Below are 24286 nucleotides of genomic sequence, written 5' to 3' on the forward strand. Positions count from 1 at the left end.
TCTGTGGGCCCTGGAGATTCTCAGACTTCTCAGGTCAGGTCAGGTCGGGAGCCGGTCCAAATCTTTGGGGGGTGGGGAAGGGAAAAAGAAAGGGAAAAATGGAAGCAGCAGCAGCAGAGAGAAAAGCAGCAGCCAAGTGGCAAGCAGGCAGCCCAGAGAGAGAGAGAGAGAGTGCCAGCAGAGACAGCAGCAAAGTGGCAGCCCCCGCCGAAGTGGGGGTGGGGGGTGCGCAGCTGTTAGACATAACAAGGGAGTCTACGTTATGGGATAGGAGGCACCATCAACCCAGAACAAAAATTAATTCCAAAATCTTATTGTTTATCATTATAGGGAAATATTAAACTGACCCTTCCTCATAATTCGACTGAAATTACATCACCTTGCTTTGTGGAGACATCCCAAATCCTAGTTTTTAGGCTTCATATGAGCCTTTTCAATGGCAAATATTCTCTCAGTTCTTATTACACTACAAGATCCCAGACTCACCACAACTATATCACCCATATTCTTTTTAGAATACGACTAGGAGGATTTAATTTCTCTCATCCTAGTATTTTTAACAAGTAATGCCTATTTCTTAAGAAATTATTTCTTCCTCTTTGAACTTCCCCAATGAAGATCACTCCTGCAACATTGTCTGCTCCTTTCACAAGTGGTCCTGAAAGCTTTGGCAAGCAGCTCCCATTTCTTTCTTCAGAAGCTTCTGAAAAATGCTCCTTCAATGTTGTGTCAAGGACATATTCTGCAGTATACTTCTTATTACTGAACTGATCAGGTTGGAAGCTCCTTGCTTCAGACAGTTGTCTGACACCACTGAAACTCCTCACTGGACTTCTTCCTCTGGGTCTCACTAGATTGGAGAAATTCATGTGCCTGCATTTGCACAGACCAAACATGCTAGAACGACATTCTGCAGGCTGGGCAGGTTGTCAAGGTTACAGTATAACTATGCATAAACTGTTCTGTCTCTGAATATTGATAATTTGCTAGAAGACATTATAAACAACATGTACTTAGAACAATATTTGTCAAAATTGATTTAGACATTTTTTGTAAAGAGAAGAAAGGAACATTTTTTCTAGAAATACATTTCCCATATTGCTCTTCATAATATTAAAATTTATTTGAAGTAATTAAGAAAAAACATATTTACAGCTGAATTAAATTGGAAAAACAGAACAGGAACATTTACAACTAAGTAACAGACTAAAAACCAGAAAGACAAAAAAAAAAAACTTTTGGAAATACTTTTTGTCTCTTGGAACTCCATGTGTCATTAATAGATGGTAACAATCTAAGAACATCTAAGGCATTGTAATGTTAAGCATGAACATGTTCTAATATTTGCATCTGCTTAACTTCCTTCCAAATGAAAAACAATTTTAGCACAAGGAAGCTATTGCAGTGAAAATAATTTAGGGGGTTAAAAATGTTTTCTAGGATTTCCATTACGAAACTCTCAAAACTATTTACAAGAGGAAATAACAATTTGCCCTATTCTCATTTTCTATCCATCAATCCTACTTGAAATATGGATGAACTCAGAACTAAATCCTATTTTTTTTCTTGGAAACATGAAGTAAAAGACTTTTTGATGTCCTTGACTTAACATCCAGTGGGACATTTCCTTGAGAAAGGCTTCTAACAAAGTTTCTTGACATATTCTGTTCTTGCTTCCTGCTCTTCATTTTAATTCCTAGAGAAGAAAAATGTTATTTGAAATAGGGAAATACTCATTCAATAAACAAGTAGAATTTAGCCACCTTTTCAGAATACATCTAAGAATTTTTACACACTTGTTTCCTTTACTGAAAGCCTAATTTTAATATGCAAAAATGTAATCACTCTTAGCAAAGTAATCCAGTGTTTTAATTGTCTAGAAAGTCCCATGATTAGACCCTCAATTGACATGAGACATTATTAAAAAGGCACAATGGTCTATAAAAATATGTAGAAATATGTTAAAATGTTATGAATCGTTCTTATTATAGAATGCATTGAAAAATGAACGCTATGTCGTTACAGAAAGGTTTGTCTTTTTAATCAGAAAACAGCTCTTCCTCTTAGGTATCTGGTTAAGGTCTATTCTGCTCTTGTAATGCATGCTCCTGAAAATAAAATCTATTTCATATTCAGTTAAACATTGAAGAATAAATAATTTATTCTCATTTCAAAACGTGCTTCTGCATTACATAGTTTCTTAATTCCAGAGTAGGGACTGAATAGTGGTAACTTCATAACCTGGGCTGCTGTAGCAGACACTGATACAACCTTATATACGCAATTTGCCAAACAAGCAACTTGGTTAGACAGTTTAGACACAGATATTCAGTTTCCAGAAAGCTTCTTGTTATACAAACTCAGCATTTCTCATGATTACAGAATAAGACGTTTTCATATGTACTTGCTCCCCCACAGCAATTTTTACTTAAAAACTTGTATGTGCTTAAAACTATGTATTGCCCACATCACTGGAAAAAGCTACATAATGGAAATATGTTTTCACATTGCTTTTCTATCTCACAAGAAAAGCAGACTAAAATTTTAAAACTAATACTGGATCTCCTCTAAACAGCCCAAGAAGATCCTAAGTGTATCTTTGAAGTTAGAGAGGAAAAGGAAGCAATTGGGTAGCGATGAAGGAAAATTGTACAGATTTAGCGTATTGAAACCTGCTGCAGGTGCCAAGCAACTTGGTGCCAAGAAACTTAATGCCATGCATTAGAACAGGCAGAAGTTTTCATAAAATTGTGAAGACATTTGTCAACATTGGCTGAAAAATTATTTGTTACTGATTTTATTACATAAAATATGCACCTCAGAGAGAAGCAATATATAACTGAGGCAAACTTTCACACAACAAAACTTGCTAATATTATTATCAGCAGCATGTTAGAAGCAAAATAATTTTTCCTCAATTATTGTTTTTGCCCAAAATAGCCCCAAATTTTAAGACCAACAAGTCTTTGAAAAAAACTTATCTATTGAAACAAATCAGTGTAGTGTTGTAAAATAAAGCAAAGAATTAAAAACAGGTATGGAAATTATTAGAGAATTTTATTTCTTGATAAACCACACTTGGGCAAAGACAAAATTGGTAACAAAGTTCACCAAGTTCTTCAACAAGTACATAAACTCTTTTAGGTGGAAAACTTTGGCTCTTGGGGAAAAGGCTTTCCCAAAAATCTTGTAATAATATTGAATTGAATTTTGATTAGATACTACCTATATAACTGACATGCTGATTTTTTTTTTTTTAAATAAAGGGATGTACTATTCAAACCCACGGCTTAGTACACTATCACAGCAATTCACACTATTAAATTGACAAAACAAACTGAGTAGCAGTCTTGACTTTGCACTTGCTGTAGAGTCCCTGTTCCCAAGGCAGTGTCCCCCAGCCAAGCTCTGACACTTACCAGCCCCCTGGGGCACTCTCAAGGCTGCGTGGCTCAGCAAGACGTCCTGTCGAACGCGCTTGGCGGACACGGCGTCCTGCAGGCTGCCCAGCACAGTGTTGGATGTGGAGCTGCAAAAGTTGCCAGAGAGGAGTTTGCCTTCAGTACAACCACTAATAATAGTAGTTCAGGCCTTGCAATGTAGAAATACTTTAAATATTATCCAGTGTTCATAGAATCATAACAGAATGCAAAGAATAAACTAATTTATTACATATATCTATGGATACTATTCCCTTTTTTCCTTTATAAAAATTTACAAGAATGATTCAACTGTGAAAATAAGAACTAATGTTGGTACTTGAATTAAAAGGCAGGACAATATGTCACAGGTTTTTTTGAAACCACAGCAGCCAGTTTGACAGCCATCACACACAAATTATACTAAGAAATACTCTTAAGGCATGTTACAAAATCCTTGAAATGACCAAGATGTGTTTATTGAACAAATCACATTTTTTTTATTGCTACAATAACTTTTCTACAGCCTCCAACACATTTGGAGGGGGTGGCTTCATAGCAGATAATACTTTTTAACTAAAGCTGTAAGTAAACTGTTACAGCTTCAAATTCATTAAAACAAAACCTCTATATTTTATCCATAGTACTTTATGTGATGGACTTAAGGTCTACAGCGAAAATTATGAACCTATCTGATCTCACCCTTTTGCAATTGCCTCACAAACTTCCTTGGCTCGACTCTGCAAGACAGCCTCATAAACAAGCTAATTGTATTTATGTCCCAAGTTCCTATGGTTGTCCTATTCCTGTAATAAATATTATTTCCATTTTATAGACCCCCTAACTCACACTTTCTTAATAATTTTCTGCCTAAATGAATATATATAGCAAGCAGCAAAGACTAATACTTTCCTTGTGCCAGTCCTAAAAATCTACTCCTGCATGCTTCTTGCAAGCGAACTTATGCCAATAAGAATGTAACATTATTTGGTAAAATAGTCTCTCTTATGACTGACTTGCCTCTAATCCCTTATCCTCAAAATACAACTGCTTCAAATTATCCTTCTAATGTGGACAATATGACTGAAATCTATATTTTTAATTCTAACATTAGTAGGAGATGAATGAATGGAGTGAACCACTTCAATCAGGGAAAGCATGGGAGAGAAAAGAGGAAAAAAGTAAAGAAGAGAACGAAGGCACTCTGAAAAGTAAGAGCATATTCCTTTTCTCTTTCACAAGTGTTTTTTCATTCCTTCTCTTCATCACCAACTGCTAGACAAAACCATAAAGAATTTCAGTCTACAGACAAGTTACTGAGGCAGAATTATCTCTATAAAACAAATAGAAGTTGTGGGATTTTTCTGTAGTGTACTGGGAAATATGTTTGAGACACAAAAGAAACAAGGTGAGCAGAAAGAGCTAGTCTTTTGGGAAGAAATAAGCATATATATATGTACGTATATTTGTTTTAAAATTATTATGCAATTATTACAAAAAAAGTACTTCAAACTTCTGTCTGAGAACTTTTACCTTAAGACTAGATAAATCAGGCTCCAAAAGTTCCCATACCTCTCCCTAGAGAGAATGTAGAAAAAGCTAGCCTGGTTTCCGGAAGCATGTTTTATTTTGCTATATTCATAGTCAGCTATTTGAAAATGTGAGCAGTACCTCTTTTCTTATCCTGGAGAAAGAGTTTATGCCTCATCCTAGCAAGAATAGTTTAGAACAAGAATTGATAACCATCAGAACAGTAACATGAAACTAGACCAGATGACTCTGATCTTCTAGGCTAATTCTCTATTTTAAAGATGCTAATAAACAAAAAGGCACTTAAGTTTCTTCCATGTCCTGTGATCTACCTATAGACTTGCCCCAACAGTCCCGATATATTCTTTGTAAGACATTTGTTTGGTGGCACTCCACTCACTGTCTAGCAACAGATTACTTAAACATGATTTTAAAAAAGGTTGTATCAATTTTTCCTTTTGGAAAAAAAAAAAATCTGTTTCATAGCTAATCAGGTTTTAAATACATTAAAAAAACCCCAAAACCAACCAACCAAAGAAATAAACACAAAGAAAAATTAAAATTCAACTTATTATCTATTTAGTTTCTGCTTTTCTGGTATTCCTACTAACAAGCCTTTTTAGGGTCACAAACCAGAAGTGATGATACAAAAGTTTTTCCTAGAGCAGATTGCAAAAATTAAGTCAAATATATGAGACTGAAAATGAATTATCAGAAAATCAAAGTTGATCATGTAAGTATTGTCACACATTTTTTTCCCTGCTTTCTATTTTGGTAGTTTCTAATATGCTCCAGCAAAGGCAGAGCATTTTCAAAAAACTTAGATTTTTAATTGATCATGAAATTTCTCTTTTCAAAACTATGTGCCATCTTTCTATACTGAGTAGACAGTAACTACACAAGACACGATATTAGTTTGTAATTATTAAAACAGAAGTTCTTAAACCAAGACTAAAGAAAAAAAATCTACTGAAGTTACCTGGAAAAACAACAAAAAAGATTAAATTGAATTCAAACATATTCGAAAGAGAACATGCAGGTCCAAATGACTTCTATAAGATGTTTTCAGATTTGAAATAGAATAACAAAACAGAAGTAAGAACATAAGAAATGAAAACTCATTTTGTATAGAAGGGTTAGTTTAACCTTACCTTAATATCTTTCTTTTTCTCTGAGCAGCCGAAGTCATTGCCATGTATGAGGGCTTCTCAAACACTGGAGCAGAATTTTTGTTTCTTAAGGAAGAAAGATCAAGTCTGAAATCAAAGAATTACTTTTTCATAAAACAGTCTTGGTAAAAGTCAAGTAAATTTGTTCTTAATTGTAAACAAATATATATCATAAGTTAAAAACCAAAACTGGAAATTAATTTTATTAATGTTATTTGGGGTAGCTTTGCAGACTTCAGACATGCACAGCAGCTTTAAGCATGGCATTTCACAATGTGGAGAGGTTAAGTATCCATTTTACAGACAGAAAACAAAAGGCTTAGAGAAAGTAACTTGTCTGAGTTAAAAGTCACAATCAATTTTAAAAATGCTGTATTTTCTCTTTGGTACATATCTTAGAATAAGCTTTCAACTTCACTTGCTGTCACTAACATACTACCATTCTCAAATAATGGCAGAATTGAATATGATGTTGATCAAAATTGAGGGTTTGATTTTCAAAGTGTTGGGTTTACTCATAAAACAGATATAAGTGGAAAAACCCAGCTATAAAGATAGATAAGATTAAATTACTTGGTAATATTTCTCACCCATATAAAAGGAAAATACCTTTGCACAATGCTATTGCTGCATGGCTGTGACTCCTTCACAGATGAGTAAGTAGACATTTCAGTTGTTTCATCTGTACCTTCATACAGAATTATTGTTGAGTTCATGACAGCTTCATCACGCTCTGAGATGGTATCACATGTAGTGTCCATAATACTGGCCTTTTTGACTGGCATATCTGTACTACATGCACTGACTTCCCCTAGGCCCGCAAGGTGCAAAGCCTTCTCCACCACAGCCTGAGTACAGAAGCTTTGGACTGGCCTTCTGCAAGAGTCTGGCGTATAGACTATGGGGTAGACATCCTTGGCAAGAGAATCCTCCAGGTGCTGGAAGTTGCATTGGTTGGAGGCAGGTGGACTGGGAGCTGGAGAGTCCATTAGCTTCCTCCTAGTTCTTTTCTGTGGTGGTTCTGTATATTCTAATACTTGTTGTGTATTTTTATCTATTTCTTGTGACGATGTACCAAAAGAGGTGCCTGTGAAACATAAGTAACAGTGGTAAGCATATCTAACTGCACATACTAAAATCTTGCTTTTTCCCTCCTCTTCCCCACTGAGACATTAGCAGAACTAAGTACAAATATTACTTCTTTCATTTACATATCAACTTGATCATATAACTGGGATTATTTCTATTGCAGCATTGTCCAAGATGGTATTTGCTGTGACATTCAAAGTATTACAAACATGCATAGGTTGGCATAGTGAATATCAAAGGTGATAGAAATAATCACAGCTAAGATCTGACACATGACAAGAGGGAATGGAAGAGTAAGAGTGCTGAAAATTATTGCACTACCATGACAAAACTCGTATTTTAAGGTGGTACAATCACAGTAATCCAGAGCTAACTCCTGATTCACAGCCATTTTTTTTCCTCCAGCAAGTACCATGCAGAATAATGAGAGACTCTTGAAAAAGGAATGACAGAACCATTTAGAAGGACAAAATTTTCTGCTACTGCAAATGAGAAAGCAGGGTTTTACAAAGAGGGATACAAAGAAGTTACCAGGATTCTGTCACTCTACTATAGCAACTGTGGGGAGCAAAGCTCTTGAATAACAACTTCCCCCACCCTCAAAAACAAAGCAAGCAACACACTGTAATTGGCTATTCTCATTCATCCTGATTTGAAACTGTTTTTCTTGAAGTGTCAATGTTTTTATTTTCAAGGAAGTGGTAGTAAAGGCAATCTCCAAAGTAAGACAGAGAAGGCCTTGCTTTTACTCAAGCTTTCAGTGAAGGAGGATAATTTTGAGACACAGTTCACTGTTCAAATGATGACTTACACAGTTAATAAAAAAATTACAGAAATTCTTTTTTAAACAAATCAAGAGCAAGAGAGGGCTGTCAAAACCCCAAGTGCTTCTATATTCAACCTCCAGTAAAAATTTAAGCAATGAAGCCTAGTATCCTTAAAATACCTATGGATTGGATCCCCCTCAGCTGGCAGCCACAGACTCATACCTCTCCTTTCTGCATTGCCTAGTTCATGCCTATGAGCAACTAAACTGCAAAAAGAACTCCTGCTTTTAAAATTGTTGCAAGTTATTAGGAATTAGCTAGGTATTCCTAGAACAATGCTGATAAATATTTGTTTCTTCTAAATTTCATGCTATTTTTGCCTCAGAAAACTAGAACTCCTCAGTCTGAATGCTTCTATAGTTCTCTGTCACATGTTAACACTTTAGGGCAATTTATCTGCTCCAAAAACATTTTTCGAACAGGATAGGATTAAAAACATGTATTTGTACTGTATTATTTCACCTCCACAAGCTTGATTTGTTACAGAAAGCAAGGTTTAAATAGTTGTAGCTTTTTCTCTGCTTACCATTTCTCAGGCCCCATTTAATTTTGACCTTGTCCAGTTGCAACCCAATTTGCCAAGACACTTTAAAAAAGTCAATTCCCCAAGTAGCCTCAAATTAGATATCTTGGGGAAGAGGCCTAAGTAAGATCCTCACTGAAGAAAAGCCAATGAGGGATGATCTGGGCACTCTTTTTGCCTACACACTTTGGTACTAGACATGCCAAATGATTGGACACTCAGCTACAGGAGATGATGCCCAATTAGAAGATACAAAGTGGAGCTGTAAGGGAGAACTAAGGATTTAAAGACCACAATGAGACCTAGATTTGTTCCAGGAGGATAGAACAGGTAGTATCAAAGCGTGTACAAGTAGCAAGTAAATTAGATCACAAGTCTATTCTATGTTGCCACAACTTAATTCAATTATGAAACCATTGAAAAAAACAAAGCAAACATTTATTTCTCATTCAGGGGCTCAGTGTCAGAATGAACAATGTTTAAACTGCTTATGGGAAAAGTAGTGTGGACAACTACATGAACGATTACAATACTATTACATTGCCTCCATCTTTGAAGCAGCACATACATGGACAACTTGAGCCTGAGAGGACTATCTGACATGAAATGACTGAATTGTGAATTTTCCTATGTGTGTACCTATGTACAGTTCACGTAATGTATGAAAAAGACCTTTTCTTTGTTAAAATGCGAAATATCTTATACTGCGTCAAATCCTGCAGGCAAAATGCAGCAGGTTGCTGAGATGCAGTGCCTTGATTGTAATCTAAACTCTAAACTAATGCAGAATATTCCCCATGAGTAGTGGAATAGAAACAGTAGTAAAATAAGGCCTGAGTGTTCCCCAAAAAATCTTTACCTTCACCCAAAATAAAATAGGCCCACTGTGATAAAGACATATTTCTCGAAGACTTGGTTGGATTTAGTAACAAACAAGAAACTTATTTATGAACAATTTAAAACATCTACTCTCTGACACCATCAACAATGCTATGCTTCATTATGTACTTGCCCTTTAATTTTGTTTTAATAAGTATAATATATACCCAAGTATAACAGATTAACAAATCTTTAAAAAATTTCTAGTCATCACAAACAAAAATTGAACCTTCTTTAAAAAGACTTTTGACATCTTATATTCTTAAATACAGGAATAAGGTTTATATAATCTAGTGTCGAAATAACTATCCATTAAATGTCTCAGGACACATTTAAAATATTATTCATTTTTTTTACTCCCACTTATATGCATCTGAATGTCTGTTTCAGGAAAAATAATGGTTAGAATTCTATTAGTCCATTGTTACATTAGGACAGGGAGGTTTCAGTTTCAGAAAGTTTGCTTACTGTAAGACACTTTGGTTTTGCTGTTGTCCTAAAGTTACTAGAAGGAAGTCTGATGGAGAAACATTTTGGTGGGAGTGCCAAGGTTTAGAAGCTTCTGCAGGCCTAAATATTGGAAGCATTTTAAAATTAACTGTAAATACTAGCATTTAAATCATTAACTAAATACATAAAGAACACAAAATACTGCCAACATAATTTGATGAATTCCAGCATAAAAGAGAGTGCTTTGTACTGTAATACAAGTAAACTAATAACAATAGCTACAGGAATTCTATATAAGGCAAATACAAGCGGTTAATAAAAACAAAGGCCTATTTTAAAAATCTATTTACTTCTGGAATAAAATTCATTGTAAAACTAAGTTAGAACACAACAAGCTTTTCTTTTCATTAAAGTGTCAGAAATAATGTAAAGTACTTAAGACGTGTCCCTTCCCATAGCTTTTTGTGAAAATATTAGGTTGCTCCTAACACAGTAAACAGGCAAACAAACATCACCAGCAATATTGTATTTAACTTGGCTTCACTAAATAACATAAACCAAATATGATGCAACAAGAACAACTCTGAAATCCTAATTCTACTTTAGCTTGTTGTTCTACTGAATATAGCTCCAAATAGTTATGAACTCAGGTAAATAAAAATACAGCTAGAAAAACATTCTGATCCACAAAATAAAGACTTGCCAGTGTTTCTATTTCCATCTTATTAAGGAAGCAAGATACTGAAGCTAGTTGCTAACTTTTTTGCAAGCGCTTTTAATAGCTACTATTGAGAAATTTATGTAAAAGGGACTCAGACAACAGAAATTGCTACAGAAACTCTACAATTCCATAAATTTCTAAATACATGGTACTGAAGATGATACAGCGGAGAACCAACTAAGGCTATTTATACTCCTTAAAGAACAAACCCAAGTAGTTCCTGAATGGATGTCTAATGGTAATCATTAAGTATTGTCATTATTTTCCTACTGAAAGATAAACAACATGCCCCAACTATTAAAAAAAAAATTATCAAGCATTTTCCATAATAAGGCAAGGCAGTTATGCTTATAGTCTATATTTACTTCATGTTTTATAGCTACTTCAATCTTTTGCACCAACGTCATCATCATAATTCAGTAGTATTTTTTATTTAATGTAAAAAAATGAATCACTTATATTCTTCATAGGAAAGCTGATGTTAACTTGATGAAGCAGCTTAAAAGAAAAATTTGGAAGTTTTATTTTCTTAACTAGTACTTTCAGCTACAATGCATCTCTTTAAAAATAAAGATTATTCCAAATATGTTTTAGAGAAGAGATCATATATTTGCTGATCCTTAATTTCAGGCTGATGCTTATAAAAGATAATTGACAAAATTCTTTAATACACTATTTAAGAGATTCACTCAGAAATTAAACATAAAAGCCATCATCCACTGATCAACCACCCCCATCCAGTGATATGAGGCTGTTTTGGTCCTTAGTATCATTTGTCCCAAAAGACTACTCAGAAGTACTGATTTATCTGACAAGAAACATAGCAACATCAGATATTTACAGCCCTGTGCATTAATATGAGAAGCAGAATGCACTATGAGTCACAGGAAAAGTGAGCAGATCTCATGGCAAAACAGCTCTGATGAATTGAGTTAGTGTTAATTGACATTAGGCACAAAATAATGACCAAGACTTGTCTTCTTCTGGAACTCATGCTAACACATGCATAAGGGGATTATTTCTGGAAACTGTGCTAAATAAAGTCTACCAGGTTGTTCTGCTAAAGTGAAATTAAGTATTAATGTATTCATTTCAATAAACATTTCTGGGCTACCACTGATTGATCAAATTACAATTCTAATCATACATTTTCATTATTTTAACAACTGTCTCACGGAATTCCAAATTGCAAATGAAGTTTAATCAATGCATTTTAATTATTTAATATTCCTGTGACCCAAAGACATCATCACTGTGATGACAAGTTTCACAACAGGGTCACAAACAACAGCTGTAAACTGAAAAAGGCTCAAATCCAGGCTGCATTCTTGCAAGTCCCAGGGATCAGGTATACTGTTTTACACAGCATGAGAAAAAATACTTCGAAGCCACATAAGGCAGTATGAAAGAGCTGCTTAATAAGACAAATCTTTCCTATTCATGACATACGTTTTTCCTACTTTTAATCTAGTTTTTTTACTATGAACAACTAGACCCAAATTTTTCCTGCCATACAAAATAAAAGATTGACTTTTCGGAATCACCAGAATGTTTGTGACAAGGGAAGGCAACGGATGCCTTTTTTTTCCCCTGCCCTATAAATCAATTCCATTCTCTCAGTAGTAACATACAGTAAGGCTTCTGGAAATGGGATGCTTGAAACAGTGCCAAGGACTTCCTCATTCAAAGAAATACTTGCAAGTACCAGTCAGAGCTCTCCACCCATCAGTCTGAATTCTGAATGCTGTATGGCTCTGCATTAACGAACACTTAAGAATAGGTGCGCAAACACATTCTGAAATGAACTTGTTTCCACAGCTTGAGCTTTCTTTGAGAGGAACAGTTAAATTGTTCATGACATTGCACATTTATGGTTACATTAAGCATACACAAGGTTAATCTAAACTTTTAATGTATGTGTCAAAGAAAAGGAGAAGATATTGGAAAGCCAGCATTTTCTGTAAAAAGCAACAAATTTAACTTGTAATTAAGGTCAGAATTTTACAAAAGGAGTTTAAAGATTTCAAAGGTTAAAGGAAAAACAAGACAGAAGGAGGTCAACTCCTGTAGTGAAGCGCTACTTGTGCTTTGGCAAATCATATGGACTTCAATTAGCTTTCACTAGAAATCAAGAGTTGATTCACAAGAATTGACTACCCCGATAATTTGACCATAGAAAAAGATGTTGAATGAATGGCCAGAAAACATCTTTATCTTTTCCTCCCATACCATGACTTTATACTATTTAATATATGAGAGACCCTTTCCCAGGAAGAAATCTGAAATTCTTTGCTATTTTGAAACTCCTGATAGGAAGAAGGACCTTATAACAAGGTAATATCAAAATCAGTTCATATAATAAATTAAGAACATGTAGAATTATATTCCAAGAACTTATTTCTGTAGAAGACTTTTAACAAAACCTAGAAGAAATCCCACTACCCTTTCACCTTTACTATCCTTCTCTTTACATTTTTTAGATTCTTCTTCCACATCATTTCTACTTTGACTTTCTTTCTTGGAGCAGTTATCAATCGTAGTTAATTCCAAATAAACACACAAGATGTTAAGGTCCTGCTTTCATAGTTTTACCCATTCTGCAGAAATTATGTAGCTGCTTTGACCTTTTGGAAACAGTGCTTGTAATCAGAAAAGTTGTTTATGTGACTTAAAATACTTTAATTTTTATACAAAAACACCCAATGATAATTAATTTGCATTTGAACATTGTCATGTTCAAAGAACAGTAGGCAAAAGTTTGTGTCATTAAAAAAGTTTCTGCAATGATTACTGCCTCATGTTCTGCAACACACAGAATTCAGCACTGTCTTTAAATACAGATGGTTTTCTGCATCACTACCAATTTAAACACATAGTAACTAAAGAGATCTGTATGAGAAATCCTTAATAACTGAAACTTCCAAATATGGATAAGGAATGGATACTGCACACATCCCTAGATACTTCTGAGTTTCAACAAAAGAGATACAGTTATTTATTTTGTAAGCCCACACTGAAGAGAAATTAATGTTTTTCTCATAATGCTTTGTGTTTTATACAGGAGTGCTACCTTTTCTTTGCAGAGGGATTTTACCTCAAAAATTATCTTTCAAATGTGTTAACACAGAGAACGTACTAGGTCTGCTAGTAAAAAAATCTCAGGTATTGCTTCGAACATTTCTCAATCTAAATGCAAAAGCCTTACATGCAAAGGAATCATTGCATTGCCATCAGTTAACTTTATGTTCTCACCTAAATTATTTAGAGAAAAATTTCCAAAACAAGGCAACATACATTCATATTAAATGGGAGATTAAAAAAAATTACGTTTCTCAAAATAAAAATAAGAACCAAATCACAAGAACTGAAATGCTCTGCTTTTTCCTCATGACAAGATGCAGTCCATGCAAATCTGTTAAATGTGAAATATCAGGTTTTATATAAGGAATAATGACCACTGTTCTTTTGGTTCTTTTGTTTTTTCCACCTTGGAGCAAAACACTACTTCCTTCCCAATACCTTGAACAAACTATAGCTAACAAAATATCAATGCATCAAAGGTGCAAGGGAGCTTTTTTAAACTTGAGTTTTATAAACTCTCTTTAAATTTTTTCCCTAAGTTCTTAGGTCAGCTGTTACTAACATTTTCCAAGCATACTTCTGAGATAACTTTAGGAAGCAGGAATTGGATTCTTGAATAATTTCTTTCATCATTAAAAAAAAAAAAAAAAAAGAAATTACTACATCCTTCCCATTTCTGGTTGGGATGCTGCCCTTGAACAACTTCATATTTCCCCAGGTTAATATATTTTTTCTGGTCTATGATTCTCTTATTACTGTGTTGTATACATTCTGCACAAGAGAAATGGATTTCCATAACAGTGTCATTTAATAGTCCAATTATTTTAAATGTGAATTCAAACAAACAATTGAAGAGGAGCTATTTAGTTACATTTGTATGCTGAACAGAAAAAAAATTCAAGCACTAGTAAGTGGATTAATTTTTTCCTCCCCACTTGTATTGAAATGATGTGTCAACACCACTAGTATTTTAGGTAACTTTTCCCTAAAGGTTGCAAAATTTGGAGAACAGTTATTTCCATCATATTTTATCCTGCATCTATGAGAGGGGGATAGAAGTGACAGCAATGCCTCCTATATCCTCTTCCAAGGACCAAAACACAAATAAGAACCATCGAAATTCCACAAAAGATTTTTGTGGTAATGTTCAGGCAAAGACACCATTTACAACTGGAAAAAGAGTCTTAGCTGAAAACTGAAAAGAGTGCCCATTTGCTTACCTAAAGTCCAACAACATTTAGGATAAGAGAATAATTGGAAAACCTACAAATGCGGTTTTCAAGAAAACCCCTTAAATAATGTCTAATGATTCTAATAAAATGAATTGTTCAAGTTTTAGTAGTTCATGTGGAATTTAAATAGTCATTTGAGTATTAATTCCACTAAGAACCAATCAGGCCTCTTACAACACAAAACTTCAAGAAACGTAGAAGAAAAGAAGTAGATTAATCAAGAACTCTAAAAAAGCTTACTAGCATCAGAAACCAAAATTCACAACGACAACCTACGTATGAGGAGACACAATCGTTACAATTAATATTTTGTTACAAAGGATATTACAGAGCTTCTGGATTAGGGGCCCTTACCTATTCTGCCAGAAAAAAAGTAACTCTACACAAAAAATCCCCACTATCTAAAAACATATGCCTCTGATTTAAAATAAATATCAGCTTTCGACTTTGCTCAATGGATCCCTGACTAAAATGGGCAGAATAAGAAGTGCAAGCATGCAAATCTGCCAACTTCCTTTTCCTTCTCTCTGCAGAAACAAAAGCAAACACACACTAAAAAGAAAAACCAACCCAAACTAAAATCAAACCAATGCACTCATGAAAAAAGCCTCAAATCAACCAAAAACCAACCAACCAAACCAAAAAAACTCCAGCCCACTGTCAACACAGCCTGAACTTCACGTTGCAGACAGTGAAACACTGTGTATCAACTATTTGGTATCATCAATAGCAACACAAACATATGCCAAGAATCACATACACTCTTTATGAGAAGAAGGGCAATACACAGTTTTGATAAAATATTATCAAGCTGTAGAGAAGAAAGCTATCAAAAGGAGAGAACTCATTTCAGTTTGCCAGTGGTCTTTTTTGGAACTACCAGCTTCTGAGAAGCTGAAAACCTTTTTGAAGTAGTGTTTATCTCTTTTTCCCTTGTTACCTATGGGTGTCTGTCAGTTAGGGATTATTAGCAGTAATGAGAAATCCTCAGGGTGTTAAGTGCTCCCTTATTCACAGCACAAAACACAAGCATGGGTCCCACAGCAGTTGCACTGTCAGGATGAATTTTTGCATGTAATCCATCAGAATAGCACTGTCTGTGAGGATTCTTCATCCTTTTTTTACCCAGACTATGCTCCAGGGCCACTCACTTCTAAAGCTAGGGAAGAAAAGCAAGCTATATAGTGTTATGGGAAAAAAACGGGGCCATCAGGATACAGCAAAACAGTCAGTTCCATGGTAGATACAGTGAATCCTTTGATTCTTAGAAATAAACTTGTAAATCCTAAAAATTCTAAAGTATTGTAGTAAATTGATTCTAAGTTAACTTGTAATTAATAGTAAATCTCATCTCCCTCAAGGCTTTTATTAGAAACTACACAAAAACTATACCTGCTTAACATTTCAAATCAGTTTAACAGAATTGTAACCAACTCTATCACTATGATTCCTTTCCCATCAATGTCCCATGAAAGATTCAAATGTAATTTTTAATAGCACTCACAGGATCTATCAACACTGATACAGGGGGTATGTTATAACAAGAAGAGGATGAATTCATCTGTTGCAGTGTTTGTCTAGCCATTAAAAAATAAATTTCTTTCCTATATCCAATTAAGAATGGCATAAAATTTAAAGAAAGTGGGTCTGAGACTCAATGTTACATTTGGCTTCAGTATCTGCAGAAGTGCACATCTGTGTTTATGGCTGATATCTGACTGTGGCAGGAGATATTTAAAAGTATTTTCAACAGAGAAAAAAATTAATGATATACTCACGGCATGGAGTGTTTGGTCTGCTCACAAGCTGTGGGAATGAAAAGATAGCTGACATTTCTACTTCATGGTTTTGATTTTGATTCTTTTCTTCAGTCTGGTCAGCCCAAGCTACCGACTTTTGTCTTTGAATCAGCTGCTCAACCTCTGCATATTCAGTCTCACTTAAGTCACTTGTCAAGCCAGCTTCTTTCAGAATCAGGTATTGCTTGCGAAGAACTGGAAGTGCAGTATTTAGTACTCTGTAAAGCAGCAAAAGGCAAGACAAGTTTGCTTAAGAAAACACAATTTTAACCCACAAAAGAAAAAGCTTGAGAAAAATCTTGCTTCTGTTTCAATTAAAACTAAATTCTCTAAATAAGTCTTCTCAAGTTACAAGTGTCAGAACGTAGTCTTAGCCCACCTGCCATGAAACCGTACTTACTTTTCTGTTTGCTTATTATACTGATCTTGAAGGGACACCAGAGACAACATGTGTTCAATCTGAGCTTTAAGGGTCTGAACTTCTAGGTTTAAATGGCAATACTGCAGATCTTGACAAAGTTCCTTTGGGAAATTAGGAATAAAAATGAAAATCAAACAGTTGTACATCAAACTGGTAGGAAGAAACTAAAACTTAAACTAAAAATAATATTAGATCAGCCAATACTGAAAAATAAAGATAGACTGGAGATATATCATAACAAAGTTTTATCATAGAAAAGTATGAATTACTTGATTTTTTATTTACATGCATAAATATAACTTTGTAGATTCCTTTGACCAATAGTGTGTGTGCTGCAATTGGCATTAACAATCCAACAGGCACACATGGATGCTTATCTATGCATGCTCAAACTTGTTTGCCTTTTTCTGTATACTCTCTCCATACATTTTACTTCATTGCAATTCCTAAGCTGTTCTTAACTCAGAGGTTTTACCGTTTTTCCAAGTCTCCTCCCCATCCCAACCTTGACAAAGTGAAAGGCATTTTACCTTTGGAATACACCCATCTTGACCCAGAAGGCGCATTTCATTTTCAACACGGTGCAGCCATTTGGTATTTTCCTCAAAAAGATTGGTCTGCTCTTCTTTTTTCTTCTGCATGCGTACACAGTGGCTATGAAGTGCTGAAAGCCTCAGATCCCGCTTGCAAGTGGCCTAAAAAAACCCCAACCCCCCCCCCCCAAATATCAGCATTTAAGATGGAAACTTTCAAATTATGTTCACCAAATCCTCTTTATATATAAAGTTTTCATCACTTTTACAAAACATAACTAAATAATTCCTAGTAACTCAAGAACGAATAAGAAGCAATTTTTGTTTTCTCTATGCAGTATGTCCTACAAAAAGCCTGCTAAAGGATAAAGCATTGAGTAAAAGGAAAATCCTCTATCGTCAAATGTCAAACTCTTCTGATGTTTCTACTGTTTCTGAAATATGACAGCTAAAAGGCACAAAAGCAGCAACAGAAAGTTGGATATAAGCAAGGCAGTGTCCTAACAAGGCTGTTTACCTCAAAAATTAGATCATTACATCAATAGTCACAGAGGAGTGACAATCTGTGTGTCTCAGCTTAATTAAATATTTATGCATTAATTCATTACATTACTACTTAAGCAAAATTGACACAATTAGACCAAAATGAAGAGATGATACCCTGCACTACATTACAGAAAACTCACCTTTTCTACTCTTTCTTCAGAGCATATCAGTTGAATTTGTTCATGACATTGATTCTGGTAATATTTCTTTAGTGTATTTTCTTTCAATTTCTTTTCCACCTTGAGGTATTCTTTTCTAATTTCCTCCCGGTTTGCAAAAACATTTTTGAGTATTTCTTTGTATCTAAAATGAAATGATAATTATTTACTGAATACTTTTTATGACCGCCTCCTTTGGTATGGGGATTTTCAATTCCAAATTAATAAAATAAATAAATTAAAAAAAGAAATTAGTAAAGCCTATTATAGATAGGCACTAAATAAAGTATCAGTACATTAGTAAGAATTTTATGTATTTGAACTGAAAGTGGGTTGTGAAATTTTGAAGGAGTCATTGAAAATAAATCTTGTCATAATTATGACGACAACACTGGGGTTTAGAAGATTTATGTGAAGAAGGTTCAGACACCTTTCTCTAACTCCAGAAGATACTAAATACCTATGTTCCCCACTTCTTACATCAATTTATTAAACAGTTCAGACTACTGTTGCCATAGACACATAAGGTGTTCAAAAACCTGCCAGCTATCCTCGAAAAAAAAAAAAAGAAAACCAGAAAGATCTTTGAATGCTCACTTTCCCTGAAGTAGCTGTTCAATTTTCATCACTAATGGACTACAAAAATCAGAACATTAATCATGTTTTAACAGATACTAGGCTAGGGGGGAAAACCAAACTAGTCATAGATGGCACTCAAGGAGTTATTGAGTAACCAATGATCTGGTTACTCCTAGTCTGCAATGCAAGTCAGAATAGCAAGAATAAGAAGATACGGAAGCATTGCCATACTGCAATATAACTGGTGGTACTTTCTCAATTCACTCCTGAACACTGAAAATGCTTCAGTACAGAATGGCCAAAGAGATACTGTATATCTCAATAATAACCAAACTCATACATGAAGTATTTCATTACATCCTATGTTGTTAGAACTTTACAGAAAATAAAAACACACTTTAACATGCAAATGTTCTAAAGACACGCAACATTTGAGGTTATAAAGTCTTTTGTATTAAAAGACCCCATAAAATTAAAAATGGCAAAAAAACCTCCCAGGTTCAATTCCAGAACAAGTTGAAGAGACATTCTTGTCATGTAATTGACTTCTTGACAGTGTTTCAGAAATAGCAATTCTATTTCACAGTCTAAAGTTTGAATAACAGAGTCTTTTGTTCTATTCTGAATGTCTTATTACTTGCCTTTTAAAAAGAAACAGAATTAAGAAAATAATTCTTCTCTACAGATTTAGAAATACAAGAAGTTTTCACTGAGTGTCTAGAGGATGTTATCGTATCTAGGTAAAACACCCACAGAATTTATAAGCATTATTCCTTTAAGGAACAATAATAGGTTAAGAGTTGGAGTTTAGGATCTTTGAGGTCTTTTCTAACCTAGAAGATTCTATATTAATGAAGCATGCAGATTATCAGAGGTCTTACCCTATGCTGTTCCTATCTATACAACTATACTATCAATTGCACATTGCTTGGAGAACTTTTGTTCTCCATAGCATCCATAGAAACATGGCTTCTTTCAGCTGCTTGGGAAACACGGCAATAAGGAATCAAAGTGAATCCTCTCAGTTTCTATCACAGTAAAATGCTGGGTTATAATTCAGACGAGGGCAGAGATTCTGACTCTAAGTATCCTCCTTATGAGGAGCCAGTACTGGTAAACCAACCTTTTGTGTCCTTATGTTCATCAGTGTTTCAAATACAGCATAAAATATAAAAGCCTTTGTGGATTCAGTCTTTCAATAAGCACATTTCTGTTCTTATGGAGTTAGCTCTACCCTCCGGTCTTCAGTTGAAAAATTACCATGTTACCCAGTAGGCATATCCAAGGTATGAACCCCCTATGCTACCTTGTGTCAAAGAGCTTAAGGACCTGCAGGTTGTAGTTCTTGAGCCAATATCCATTGTCTACTCTCAACAAGTTCAAGACTTCAAGGGGTGGCAGACAACACATCTCCAAGCTCTAGCACAAGGAGAAATGACTTTTAGTTTGAAGAGGCAAGTGGTGTACTCTCAGTGAACCTCTTTCAGCTAACAGTGACAAAAAAAATCATGGGTAGTTGGATCAAAATACAAAATCATAGACAGGGCTCTCTTCCCTGTCCAAACTAAAAGGGAGAAGGCAGCACAATATCTTCAAAACCTGTAAATGAATGGGAGAAATTAATCATTACTCACACCACATCAACATGATGAACCTGGCAAGATATTCAAGAGAAAGAAGAGTATGGGACATCCGCATCCTTTCTGACATCCAGAGGGACTGGGATAGGTTTACACGTGGCCCTTTGGATTCTCCATAACAAGGAATTGCAAACAAACATTCTCTGACCAGCAAATCTTGGCATAGATGATGTCCAGACTTTTGAAAATATATTTTAGAGACCTTGCCCTTGACTGACTCTTCCCACACATAAAGAATGAAATAAAGGGCAAATCACAGGAAATTAAATCAACCTTAAAGACATACAGTGCAAAAATATGCAAGAAAACTGTCAGAACTATCAACATGACTTAAAAGCCCACACTTCTTTTGAAAATTAAATTTAAATAACCTGAATGAAAGTTTATTGAAATGTCTGGACTTCCACTAAAATAAAGCACAGTTAGAGAACATCTTGTGTTGAATGGTTTTTTACTATACCTCAGAAAGTCTTGCAGGTTAAAAGATTGTATATTCAAAGGGCCAAAAAAAGAGTTAACTAAATCAGCTTAGGTGAGTAATTGTCAGAAACATGAGAAAAAATATGCAGAGACACATTCAGAAAGTCTTTTGCCCCAAAACCTATCGTCTTCATGGAACGGAACGCTATGGCTCTGCAACAAATTGATACTTCGCATTTTAGTTTGTTACATTTGGTGTTCTCTCATGTGACTGTCACATGAGAAAAGATAGTAGACAGGAACACTATCGAGAAGAAAAAGTGGCCAAGAAATATTAAAGCAATAGAAAATAAGGAATCTACCAACATAAAGTGAACTCTTTGTATAAAAACTTCCAAGTTTTGTCTCTGTCAAACCTTGCAGGAAAGATACCACTTGAATTAGTGCCTGCCAACGGTTGCAAAAGCTGCTGTCATTTATGCAAACTACATTCTGCCTACCCACAAACACAGTCTGTTAAAGAAGCTTTGCTGGAAGCCAGCTTTCATATGATCCTTCCTGTCACATGTCATTTCCTACATTGCCCCCCTTTCATTTTAAAGCCACCACCAAGCTGTTCTGAAAAGAAACATGTTAGGCAAAGCCATACCTAAATCTAAGTAAAGCAATGTTAAAATGAGGAAACCAATACTGAGAAGAGAAGGTTTGTTTTACAAATGCTTTTACAAGTTCTACAAACTCCAGCTTGGAAGAAAACTCATGATGTGATTCATTTACCTTTCTATTTCCACACGCTGGTTGTTTGAAAGTTCTGCAGTATTATGATTTTCAGGAATGCTTGCATGCTTTTCTTCGTATTCTCTCAGTTTCTCCTTCAACTTTAGGATCTAAATCAAAAGAAACACCTTTTAGATGAAATACATTTTTTGCTTTTTTCCAAAAATTATCATTTTGTGCTGACATTGAACAGCTTTACAAATGGCACCAGGTGCTATTCCTCTCAGAACACAAAAATTTCTTAATTCAAAGTACATTAGAACCATATTACCTTATAGACTCAATCCCATAAAAAGTTAACAGTTAACCTTTCAACCTCTTATCAAGAGATTTTTTACATACCTCTTTTTTTTGTTCATTGCAAATTTTAGCATACTGGCTTATGTGATTGTCCAAACTAACAACGTTACTCTTCAACTGTAAGGAAACAAGTTTAAATTTAAAGGCAGCTCCTTCATGTTTTTATGCACAATAAACACACTGTGTATATGTACTATATAGTTACACATATAGTGTATTATGAGGAAAGAGATTAATAAAATTCTGACTTGCAAAACAAGAATATGACTTAGCTTTTGCTGTCATCTGTTGCACACCCATAGCCAGGACATTTCCCCCAACAAACCAAGAATAATTACATTTACATACGCAAGCACATTTTGCATTTATTCAGATTAATTTTAGCATTTAAACGTCTATCTTCTGCATTTTATTATAAAAGCTATTTTTAAGTATGCAACAAATGGAAACGACAATGAACCCTGTATTACATAAAAAGAATTAGAAGCTGCAATAAAAAAAGATTATGAAAAATATAATTAAACAGGACATTCCAGCTTTTCATTTATCAAGATAATCTCACTGAGCTTCTTGACTCCAGCTGAATTCTACCTGTACAAACCTGGACTGGTTCATGTACAACTGGTCAGAATTTTTTTTAATATACTTTACAGTTCTCTGAGAAAGTAATAGCAAGATACTAAAAAAAGATGTGAATTCTGGCAGCTGAGGATTATTTCTTAGTTTCACGCTCACAAAACAAACTTTCAAACTGCTGCATAATCTCATTAATGAAGCTATGTTGCTTTTAGGTCAGATCTAGAATCTACTATGTATCTACTACACTTATCGGTCAGATAAGGAAGAGTTGACAGTAAAGAAAGAAGATGGAACAAAACTTTGAGACAGAAATGAAGGAAAATATAACATTCCAAAAGAAATTATTTTTCTTTTAATACTACATTATTTTACTTTGACAAGAGACCAATAAATAGCAATATACTCACAGAAGACTTGATATCCTTTGCTCTGTTTGCATACTTAAGAGTATTATAGGTATCATCATAAAACAAAGAAGATGGGCTAATAGCAGCTATCATTATTGTTCGGCAATTTCCTCCAAGAGAATCCTTCAATAAACGAGTAAGCTTGCTGTTTCGATAAGGAATGTGTTTCTTGCTCTAAAAAGAGTGATATATGTATTTTTATGGTTAACTGTACTTTAAATAAAAGTCTGCTTAGAATTTCAACAGCAACACAAAGTGTGACAAACAGCCACGAAAACTTCTCTTTGATGTAAGTAATTTTTCTTTGAAGTATCTATACATCTTAAACAGTTTAAGTCTCTTGAAACCGTTCAACACCTTTACAACATATGTATTAGCTAAGTTACTTTCTGATGTTGGGATATGTAACTCCTATTTTTGTGATAGTGCAACTAACAGAAGAGGTAAAATACACTAAATTACTTTCAGTTTACAAAATCATCCACATTGGGAAATACCTATAAAATCCCTCTAGTTCAATCTCTCTGCTCAAAACAGGGGCAGCTAGAGTAAGATGGCAAGGACTATGCCCAGTAGGGTTTTGATTATCTCCAAGGATGGAGATTCCACAATTTTGCAGGCAACATACACTCTGCTTTGTGAAGCTACAGAATTTTCATTTCATGATACCAAGTTTGCTCATTAGGAACCCAATCCCACATCAAATAAATCAATGTGATTCTTTTATATGTCCGTGGTACAGATTTTAAACTCCATGTTTCCCCTCCAACAAGATGGTGATGAAGACATGCAGCATCAAGAAGGGAAATTAAATCTGATATTCCCTGGCATATTTGAAGGAGGAATTTGCTAGTTGAGCAGGACAAAAAGTGTGTTATGGTAGACAATATACTTTACTTATGCAAAAGTTCAGGAGGTTTTGTCATTGCCCTACATAATTTGTACCTATTTCTTGCCTGATCAGGAGACTGAGTCACTGCTTTGAGCAGGGATGTGTGTGCTTGGATGCATGTGAGATCCCAAAAGAATTTGTTGACTTATTTGGAAGAGGTGCTGTTTTATCCTATAAAAGCTGTTTCCCCCTAAGATTTAAAGGTCAATTGGTAAGGTTATTCATGTACTTATGCAAGCTTCTCTATATGTGCTTGATTTTGAAGGAGGTAGATAAGAAAAGCAGGTATCATTCATCTTTGACACTATCCTTAGG

The 24286-nt window shown here is 34.7% G+C and overlaps 1 protein-coding gene across 2 annotated transcripts in view; it reads right to left on the reverse strand.

The window, feature by feature from the left end:
* Positions 1 to 987: 987 nt before the first annotated feature.
* KIF18A (kinesin family member 18A) overlaps positions 988 to 24286 on the reverse strand; it is a 31109-nt gene continuing 7810 nt past the window's right edge. For both annotated transcript variants that reach the window (XM_083885373.1, XM_083885372.1), the window contains exons 7-17: positions 23080 to 23253; positions 22136 to 22210; positions 21794 to 21903; positions 18360 to 18522; positions 17671 to 17835; positions 17120 to 17241; positions 16699 to 16937; positions 6728 to 7205; positions 6101 to 6205; positions 3420 to 3529; positions 988 to 1696 (exon numbers count right to left, since the gene is read on the reverse strand). In XM_083885373.1, coding sequence (XP_083741499.1) covers positions 1548 to 1696; positions 3420 to 3529; positions 6101 to 6205; positions 6728 to 7205; positions 16699 to 16937; positions 17120 to 17241; positions 17671 to 17835; positions 18360 to 18522; positions 21794 to 21903; positions 22136 to 22210; positions 23080 to 23253 — 1890 coding nt within the window. In that variant the 3' untranslated portion in view covers positions 988 to 1547. The remainder of the gene's footprint in view (positions 1697 to 3419; positions 3530 to 6100; positions 6206 to 6727; positions 7206 to 16698; positions 16938 to 17119; positions 17242 to 17670; positions 17836 to 18359; positions 18523 to 21793; positions 21904 to 22135; positions 22211 to 23079; positions 23254 to 24286) is intronic.

The sequence above is a fragment of the Zosterops lateralis genome, assembly GCF_965231275.1.
Source record: "Zosterops lateralis genome assembly, contig: SUPER_6_unloc_1, whole genome shotgun sequence".
Taxonomy (NCBI): Eukaryota; Metazoa; Chordata; class Aves; order Passeriformes; family Zosteropidae; genus Zosterops; species Zosterops lateralis.